This window comes from Xyrauchen texanus, chromosome 11 (genome assembly GCF_025860055.1).
Source record: "Xyrauchen texanus isolate HMW12.3.18 chromosome 11, RBS_HiC_50CHRs, whole genome shotgun sequence".
NCBI classification, from domain to species: domain Eukaryota; kingdom Metazoa; phylum Chordata; class Actinopteri; order Cypriniformes; family Catostomidae; genus Xyrauchen; species Xyrauchen texanus.
Window position 1 is genome coordinate 14,110,314 of NC_068286.1, and position 10,460 is coordinate 14,120,773.

At 37.6% G+C, this 10,460-nt stretch overlaps 1 protein-coding gene across 1 annotated transcript; it reads right to left on the reverse strand.

The window, feature by feature from the left end:
* Positions 1-4,722: 4,722 nt before the first annotated feature.
* Positions 4,723-7,599, reverse strand: LOC127651839 (uncharacterized). The gene is made up of 9 exons (XM_052137873.1): positions 7,569-7,599; positions 7,362-7,424; positions 7,218-7,241; positions 7,055-7,132; positions 6,921-6,956; positions 6,799-6,831; positions 6,661-6,696; positions 5,642-5,704; positions 4,723-5,541 (listed from the first exon to the last, which is right to left on the reverse strand). Exons 1-9 carry the CDS (start codon positions 7,584-7,586, stop codon positions 5,110-5,112), a joined length of 783 nt encoding a protein of 260 aa, XP_051993833.1. The 5' UTR covers positions 7,587-7,599; the 3' UTR covers positions 4,723-5,109.
* Positions 7,600-10,460: the final 2,861 nt, after the last annotated feature.

A 10,460-nucleotide genomic window follows, 5' to 3' on the forward strand; every position in this document is an offset into this window, starting at 1 on the left:
TCCTCTTCATCTTCATCGTTCACCTCCTCTCCAGCAAAGCACTCAATCCAAATGATGTTCTGCCAGCACCTTGGTCACCTTGGTCTGCATGATCTGCAGCGTGTTGTAAATTTGATTTACACGGCCCTCTAAATCCTGCTCATCTGGCTTCAGTTTTAAAGGATCTAGCTCCAGCAGACCATCCTTCAGCAGAATCTGTCTCCCTTTATATACTCCAGCATAGTATTCGCATTAGGATATTCTGTCAGAGCCTCCATTAGATCATCTTTGGACAGGCAGAAGAGGTTTGAGCAGCCTATGCTATGAATATTGGCGGTTCTCTGATTCCCAGGCTTGCTGCCCTCACCAAAGTAGCTCCCATCACCAAGGATGACAAATTGAGTGACACCATCATCGGCTACCACAGCAAGTTTGCCTTATTTTATAATGTACATCTCCCGTCCAATGTTACTTTTGCGACAGATGTAGTCACCCGGGCTGAAGACTTGAGGACAAAGCTTCAGCAGCAACTCTATTAGCAGCCCAACTTCACAGTCTGCAAAGATCTGCACCTTCTTGAGCGTATCTAAGTTGATGTTCATGGCTATGTCCGAGCGCAACTTGTCTGACAGGTACCTCAGCACCTCTCTTTCATCTTGAGCTATTTTGTTAGTCCACAGGTAGTCAAACCACTTGATGACATGGTTCTCTAGTTACTTGCTGACATGACACGCATGCATGTATTGTTTAATGTTGTCAATCCTTGCCTGGAACTGAACCAGGGCTACGTTCATGTTCGAGATCATGGTGGCAATATTACCCACAATGGTGGGTAAATATATGAGCATAAAATAATACAGTGACTTAATTTTTATTCTTCTTGCTTGTCCATTGTAATCTTGTCTTATTAAAACCTGAAATGCTAATTCTTACCTTGCAATGATGACAGGAATGGTAATTCTGAGCAGACATTGATAGTTCAAATGTCCCGCTGGGTTAATCACAAATACCTCCTTAGGCCTTAGAAAAATGAAGTTAAATTAGGAATTATCAATAGTGATTACTTTGAACTTGAAAATCACAAATGAAAAATTACTGAAAAAATGCATACTAACCCCTCTTTTTCTTTTTCCTTTACTTTCTATTTTTCCTTATCTTTCTCTTTTTCTTTCTCATTTTGTTGCTCCTTTCTCTAGGAATCTCTAGGCCCCATAGAATTACAGAGTCAAATTAAAGCTAGTGATTTCAAAAGGAGGAGTATGTTGGTGGTTTATTTGTTCTGTTTGTGCTCTGTAATGATGTCCCAGTCTCCTATGACCCTGAGAAGAATTTGGAGATTAATGAGAGACTGGAGTGACAATAACAGTCTCCTCCCTGCTTTCTTGAATAGCACATAATTTATACTCTCTCCAACAAAAGTTGGATGTCTGTGGATGAGGCTTGCCATTTATACAATTACAGTAAAAAGGAGAATTTTGGAATTTGCTGTCCTTTCACTCTCTACATTTAAAACTGATTTGATGCTCATGCTTGAATGGTTTAACTATTGACAGAGTTCCTTGTGTAAAAGGTACATCTGATAGACTACATTTGTTGTGATGTTTATTTAATTAACTGTAAATACTTTGTAGCTTTACAAAATGTCTACACATTATACTGCTGCCATTTGTAATTGTTCTTGCTGGAGTGTGAGCTGGAGTAAGAGCGATTGACCCTGTGTATCAACATATCTGCCCAGTCAGCACTCACCCATAGATAACCCTTTATCCTAGTAAAACAAACCTAACAGCCTTATTTACATTTCACAGCCACCCAAAGCTTTATTAAAAGCATAGAAGAGAAATAGATGTAAAATCCTATAACTTTCTATTCATTCCAGATTTACTGTATATGAAAGAAATCCCAGGTTTGCAATATGTTTTTAGCACTGGAAAAAAGTGGGTGCAGGGGTGTTACTTAAAAAAAAGGTATTGCTAGTAAATTTAACAAACCATATTTTCAAGAAAAGGCTACACACAATTATGGGTGGTACTTGGCAAGTAAAGTACTCTTTGCAATATTATATTTCAAGTAAATTTTACTCACTCATTGTTTTTAACAATGCTTTTTAAAAGTTTACGATCGTTTCAATTTTCTTTATGTCCTTAGCCATGTACCACATAAAGCAGAAGCCTTCCACATGGAAAATGAATTCATAAAATGTAGTCTATCAAACGTCATCAACTTTCACATATTGGCAAAAGAAGCAAGATCCAGAGCTTTGCATGTAGACCTGAACACTTGATGCATATTACATGATGGCGGTAACAATCAACAGATCATTTTGAGTAGTAAATTAACTTCAGACTTTACAAGAAGTTACCAAATGTAACAACAAAATTTACAATAAAACCAGTCTAAATCAACTTTTAAACAGTGAAACCATGCAAGCTCCATTATTATTCCATCCCACTACATGCTTGGAACACCAGCTTTGAAAAGTCATGCAAAATGTACTTATTTTATCGGAGTGACTATCAGCACAAGGTGTAAATAGCATCTGCCACACAGTGCGGCTATTTGCAATCAAATGGCCTCTTGGAAATACATACATTTTTAATACAATTAACAATGATGTTACTACAGTAATATGGTGTTTATAGTAACAATGTTAAATTTTGAACTTACTATGATTTTACTACAAAGTCCCATAGTGATACTATGTAGTAACATCATGAATATTTTTTGGGTACTACTTTATTTTGCAGTACTGTTCTACATTTACGTACTATATCATTACAAAAACTACAGTAATTTCTATGTACTAACCCTAACCCTAACCCTTAACCTAACCCCAACCCTAACTATAGCCCATATTAAGTACATGTTGCTACCTAATATTGCTCAGTACTTTATTGGGTAAGTACACTGTTAGTATTCTGAGTGTACACAAGCTGTGAAATAAAGTGCAAACAATTTTTGTAAGATAAGTTTAAGTTTAGGGGAGGGGTAGGGGTTGGTCTAGGGTGTCTGTGGGAATCTAATAAACAATAAAAACCGTGCTATTCAATTAGAAGTGCAAATAGTATCTGCCACTATTTTGAACCAGTGAGAAAATAGCATTTAACACAATTTTCACTTAGTGCAAATAGCCTCTGCCTTAATTTATTTACCTGTGAAATGTACTCTAATTAGCAAAAAATATGTCGAGGTTTTTTACATAAGGATTGATAAATGATGCCACATTGTAAAAATAATAACAATCATAAATAATTTTTACTTCTAAGCTAGAGCAATTATTTTTTACTAGTTACAATTTTTAATTGAGTACAAATGTACAATTTATGTAATATTATTAATATTAATAATACATTTCATTTATACAGTGCTTTTCCAAAGATCAAAGTGCTTTACAAGCAACAACAAACATAAATCCATCAAAATAAAACAACGCAACCATGATTCAAACATATAGTTTGGAGTGAAAATGTGGATTTGCACATGTCTGACAAATAGTACAACCAAAACGAGCCATTGGGTAAAAGATTACATGACCATAGTAGTCCCTTGTTGAGTGGGGGTACCAAGCAACCCGTGTCTACACAGCGCATCTCCCATACCACAGAGATGAAACAAACACAAACTATAGGACACAAATGCCGAAAGGGAACTGTAGAGACGAGGAGGGTGGGGCCGTGCTGGAACAACACACCCCTGGTCCCCAGTCAGCAAACTATAGGACTATCAGCCTGATGGGGCGCGCGAGGGATAAAGGCGGCCGGTGACAATGGTTCGAGAGAGAGAGAGAATTACAGGCAGTTGCACTGTGTGTTTATGTTTGTGGAGGTGTGATTGGGAACCACGTGACGGTGCATCAGAGAACCGGTGAGTGAGGGTTTTTTTCCCCTCTCTCTCCTCTCTCTCTCTCTCTCGCTCTCTCTCTCTCTCTCTCTGTCGCTCCGTGTTGGCCTTTATCCCTCGCCTATTTTGTTTTGTATTTGTTTTTACCCTCCTGCCTCCTCCCAGCTCAAGCAGGGCGGGGATGACCCACCGGCAGACGGGCGAAAGGCGGAGGAGGGCAGGGCCGGGTTGAAACAACGCACGCCCGGTCCCCAGTCAGCCTGATTGGGGCGCATGAGGGATAAAGGCGGCCGGTGACGAAGGTCCGAGAGAGAGAATTACAGGCAGCTGCTCTGTGTGTTTATATTTGTGTGTTTTTCATTTATTTCTTAATTAAACTATTATTTATATTGTCAATCAGGTTCTCGCCTCCTCCTTTCCATTGAACTGCTTTACAGGAACACACACGACAGGCACCAAGGCACGAAACCCTTCCATCAGAGAATGTAGCCACACCTTCCACAGCAATCACACCACCCGGCAGACAGGGCGGTGGAATCAGGTAGGCCAGGCGAGACACCACAACAAGCTGGTGTAGTGAAGCAGCCCGCACACCAAAAGGAAACCATGATTCAACATTTTAATCCAATAATGTCCATTTTCAAAGAAATATACATTTATTAAACAACTACAACAATGAGACGGAACTAAACAAAAGACAAACAAACAGCTCAGATGTGAAGTGGCAGCCAAACGTGCACAGCATATTTACACCAGAAGTCCTGTGTGTGAAGTTTTTAATTTCACGCTTAAACCTTGTTTTCATCAGACATGGAAAAAATTTTTATTTCAGTAAAATATATTTTATGAAAAGTTTTGAAATCAGAATAATCCTCACAACAAAAAATATTTTAGTTTTTTCCACATTTTATTTAGTTTTCCAAAGAGTTACAAATAATAGTCAATTAAAGAGGCATTTATTGCAGTTACACCAAAGACCATTTTATTTCAAGACAGAGAGTGAATAAAACAGCACAGAGAGAGAACATAAAACATGTGATAATGGTCACAGCAGTGTTGCCTCAATTCTTACAATAAGGTCATTAGTAAACATAATCAGTCAAGAAACATTTTCACACACAACACAACAGCAATGTGCCTAATTTTGTTTCAGCAAGCCATTTAGACAGCCCCTCAGTCTAATCCAGTCCCTGTGCTAAAATTTTCAGACCATAGAGGTGTAGTGTCAATGTCAGCAATGTGACTTATAGGTCAGGATAATGAGGGCAGGGCTTGTGATCATCTCACTTACTACACGGACAAACCAGCACCAGGGGCTTCAGCTTCCAACACCTGTTCTGCACCAGTGGTAACCTCAGGCCCCACCATAGTGGTGTCGATTTCCACAGCAACTGAAGGTCCCTGGGGGATGAGGGCTGGATCAACAGCAGCAGTTGCAGCAATGACGTCAGGAACAAGGTCAACAGCAGCAGCAACGTCCACGGCGGGAACATCCACAGCAATATCAACAGGCGAGATTTCATTTGCAACACCAGCATCTATAGCTGGAGCTCCTCCAGTAGGCTCAGGCCCAGCTTGAGCCCCAGCCTCCACCCCCTCTATGCCCTCCGCCCCCTTTGCTGCCTCTGCCTCCTCTGCCCCTTCTGCCTCATCTGAGTTCAACGGAGCAGCTGGCTGAGCAGGCTGATAGCCGTAGGGAGGGTAAAACCCACGGAACTGAGGCTTGGATAGAAAAGAGAAATGTAATGGAGCAAGGAAATGAGACAGTATTGGAGTTTGAAAATGTTTGATCAGACAGTTCTAATAAAATGAAATAGCTTACTGCTCCTTCCTCGTCTGACCCATCTCTTCTAGGTGCAAATAGAGCAGGGTTGAAAAACAAACCCTGAAAGAAATGTTCTTGTTTGGATCAATACTAATTCCATTCTTAACAGAAAAGTAAAGGGCAAAGAACTTTCAGTCAAATTCTAATTTGAATTTCAATTATATTCAGAGACAACCATAAGTTAGCTATTAGAAGGTAAATTTTTTATAAAAAGTGTAATACTGTGACTTTATAGCTTTATCTGTTAGAGCATCACAACCAGCCCAACATAGCAACATTGGCTAAAACAACAGAGTGAGTTTGGGGAGGGACTATCTTTTTGACCGAACAATGTTTGGGCAACCTGTTTAAAAACAGTAATTGGCTGATTATGTGGCAAATGTAGTAAGAGTAGTATGGAATGCCATTTCGCATTCAGCCATTAATTTAGCAATTTCGTTTGGTGTCAGAGTTTGCACACTTTACCTTTAAATGTGCACTTAGTAAAATTTGTTTAAGTCCCTGCCACCTAGCGGTGAATAGTCAGCATTAGTTATCAGTTACCAATGTAAAAAATTTGATATTTGCAGCAGTGAGCTATGATTAATTTATTCCATGAGTAACAGTAACCATTTACAGTGGATAATTGAGATAAACAAGTAATAGTCAACTGGTATGATGCTCATGAATGTGCACCCAGGACCATCTGTACTGTATGTTTAAAACATCTTTTTCTGACAGATATTACTAGTCTTCATTCATCTCAGTGTACATCATTTTAAATATATAAAGAGCCAGAGGGCACCTTTTATTATTAGTTTTTTGTTTAGGCTAAGAGATAGCAAAGCTAAGCTAAAAGCTAATCACTGTTCCTTTGTTTACAATGGCCACTGGCTATTTTTCAACAAACAAAACCAGATAACAATACATGACTTTCTATTCATCATGGGGTTCATGCGTGTAAAGTGTTTTTTGCCCGATAAACCTATGTTACTTTGATTCTTAGAAAGATTTTTTATTGAAAGCATGTTGCTAACCTGCTCTGTTTCTTGAGGTGAAACTTGAGGTTGGGTCTGTAAAAAAAAAAGATATATTTTCATTAATCCAGCAAAACAATTCTTAAAAAGCAACAAAGTTATATGATTAGTAATATGATAGAACGCGAGTGAGCTTACATCAACAGGAGCTGCTGGAGCTGCTGGTGCTGCCTGTTAGAAATAGAAAAAAGCTAATTTGTTCTATTTGTTATTCACACTATGTTTTTAGTTGATGTGTAATGAATAAGTGTTTAACATACAGGCTGTTGAGCTGGAGATGCAACAGCACCAAAACCCTGCAAATGCATTTGGCCATATTAAGAGAATTTTATAAAATACTACATACTGTATATGGGTTTATATTTATCTCTCTAGCCATTTTGAAATCTCTGACCTGTTGCCGCAGCTGTCCTACCATTCTGTAGAGTTCCATCAACTGCAACGCTGTGTTAGCATGACTAATTATTCCCTCCTGCAGGACGGCAAGCACAATATGCATGACACAATATATTAGGCCATACATTAATGTCTACTCTAAACATGCACAGGAGTCTTACCTCATTGCTGCCACTGTCAGGGGCCTGAAACAAGCAAAGAAAGAAGAAACTGTCAGAAATGTGTTTTGAAATTATTAAGACGTCTTCTCAAGAAGACTATATTATGCCAACTTAAACTGAGGTGTAGAAAAGAGAACTTCTTACAGGGGCAGCTAGTGAGGAGCCCAGCAAACACATCAGGAACGCAAAAGCTTTCATTATGTTCCTCTGACACAGAGAAAAATAAGCATATTAAAATTCTTTTTGATATTAAATGCTCATCAGACTAGTGTACAACACTCAGAATTGCTTATGCAGTATGCATTCATTAATACTTTGAACAACAGGTAATGTAAGCTAGAAAGACCTTACCTCTCTTAGAAATCTCATGGACAACTTCTTGGATTTTAAAGTGGAATGCATAGCTACTGAGCATAGGTCTAATATATACTTAGCAGCTCCTGAAACAAACCAATCACATGTCAGCAAATACCAAAATCTTTTCTTTTTTTTTCTTTCTTTCTTTAAAATATCCTTATTCTTATAACAGGGATGGAATTACAATGTTAATGACCCATTATGTATTTATACACTGTGTAATTATACACTGTGAAATTCTGCATGTTGCACAATTTTTCAAAAAGAGAGAGGGTAAAAGATGATGTCTACCCGACCCTCCAGACAGGAGGATGTCAGTCTGTGGTGTCTATTTGATGAAATTGTTTGGATATTTCTGACTTAAAAGTATTTCCAAGGTCCCATTTCATGTCATAGTATAGCCTGTAGGCACCTACCAAATTGATCAATCTAATTAAATAGATCTTCACAATAATGGCAAAGCTCAAATCTGATTTATCCTGAGATAGACATTGTAAATGCTTTTGGCTCCTTATTATTGTGGCAACACGACAGCTTCTATATGTTGTTATTGTCTGCGTTTCTTCACCACTCTGTTGTTTGAAGCCTAACAAGGACTGATATTCCTAATGCTTCAGTCATTATGTGTAGTCAGTCTTCCATCTAAGAATGTGAAGATAAATGGTTTATAGATTTCAACAGAGACAAGAGAGGATACACACTCTGGCTTCCCCTCAGCCATTCTTCTGCAGACTAAACATGTTTCCTGAGAATTTATGGCTTTCTTATTCCGGTTTCTCAAAAACCTATTGTTTATTGTTAACTAATATATGATTTTACAAAATTGGCTTCTACACTAGTTTTGTATCATTAACCTGTTATTAATTCATACAACCTAGTCTCACAGAATGAACGCTACTATAACAACATGCTTGCAAACTGACTTTTACATGCTGTGCTCTATGTTTTGCTGCAGTTTTGTGGTGAAATTAACATTAAAAGCATTACAACAATTGTGTATTTTATTCACTTTCACAGAAATCACGACTACAACAGCTGATTATGACTTTATAGACACTTTTACTCACACACTGCCAGAAGAGTTGTTTAGGTTAAGGTTAAAGTTGTAAGTATAATATTCACCTTTAAAAAACCTTGTCTGATTATGACACCATTTCATTCTCTTTTGGCGCCCCCGACTGGACATTTCACTGGGAAACTGCAGCCAATGAAGCATCAAGGGTGTAGCCAGGAAATTACTTTTGGGTTGGCCACAATAAAAATGGTGGTAAGGCCAAACTTTCTCCATATTTTTTTATCAGTCATAAAATCTCATTAAGTGTTGACACCCAATGTGGCAGCATATTTCAGAGCAAAAATCAAGGCCTTTACAATCCATATTGGCTTGTCCACATACAGTATCTGCATGAAAGTGCAAAATCTGCATTTTCATTTTATCACCATTAATTAAATGATTCTCTCAATTGAGGTTTATACATAATCAAGCTTTCTTAAAGGTGAGCATGAAATAAAGATTAATGATTCTATCTTGTTGAGCTGTGTGACTTTTTACAGCATGGAGGTTCGAACTGGACATAACAAAGCATGATATTGTGTGAAATTGCTTTGGTTATAGTTTAAAACAGAGAAATAATGCATAATTTACGTTTCAGACAAAAATGACCTTGTTAGTTTGTATAGCTTTCTTCTCTGCTAGCAAAACGAATTCTTAAAGAAGCCAAGCTCAACTCAGTTTGCTCTCTGCTCTACCTTCACACTCCAGTTTTAAACTAATGGTGCTTAAACGAATCAATGTTTTGAATGAATCTTTTAAGTAAACTAATCATTCTCTGTATTTTCCATTGTTCCATCTCACAGTGAATTTGGAAGCAGTAGGTTGACTTTTATTGAGCTAAAGTCAGTCTATGCCTACTTAAATTCAAATTTATTAATAAATGCATGATTTACGGTAAAGCTGCTTTGAAACGATGTGTTTTGTGAAAAGCACTATACAAATAAAACTTACTTGACTTGACTGCCCCCAATGGCTGAAGCTCGAAGTGTTTTTGAATGTAAGGGCAAATGTGAGCTACAGTTTCCTGATAAAATTGCCACAAAGGGGAACCAAAAGTGATTTGTAAAGAAAGTTTTTTTTAGCTGTAAAGGATGTAATACAAGCTTTTGTTTACTCTATCCCCAAACCCTAAACATAAATGTTAGTGGAGTAAAAATGTATACTTAGAGGGAAAATAGAACTTCTCAATTATGGTCGTCACTTCTTGTGCAAACGCAAATACTTCTTTGTTTCAATGTAGGATGAGAACCCGGGTCTCCCACGCCACTGATGTAATGTGCTTCCAGTCACACAACAGGAGAAAGTAAAAAGTTGACCCAATGCAAAACTGTCTGATGAGAGATGGTGCTTGTCAGTAAATCAATATGATGGGGCCAATGCCAGGGTACTGGAACATTCGGAAGCAACATACTGACTTCCCTTGTGATCATGTTGGTTACTGTATAATCCTGTTATAAATCTGTTGTATTTATTCAGTCATTATATGTGATGGTGCATTTTATATGTTGAAATTAATGTACTTCAATATTTGTATGCTGTAGTTTCTTTTATAAGTGTAAGGGACTATTAAATAATTTTTTCCTGATTTTTGCGGCCCAAAATGACTGAATTTGCTACCGCTTTTTAAACATTTCGCGATGCAATTTGCAGTATTTTTTCCTTTTCATTTATTTTTATTATACAAAATTATTATATGGTCATCTATCAAAAGTTTGGAAGTTTTAGTCAACTGTAATTTCGAAACAACTACTACAAAGAAGTCGGAAGAGAAGCATAAATTTGTCATTTGTTGTTTAATCAACTTCATAACCGAAACACAACTTACACTAGGC

Excerpts from the sequence above, each read along its gene's own strand:
- LOC127651839 (XM_052137873.1), bottom strand. Across the intron at positions 6,697-6,798 it reads CTCCAGCAGCTCCTGTTGAT|ACCCAACCTCAAGTTTCACC; the intron begins GTAAGCTCACTC and ends TTTTTTTTACAG. Across the intron at positions 5,705-6,660 it reads CACCTCAAGAAACAGAGCAG|GGTTTGTTTTTCAACCCTGC; the intron begins GTTAGCAACATG and ends CATTTCTTTCAG.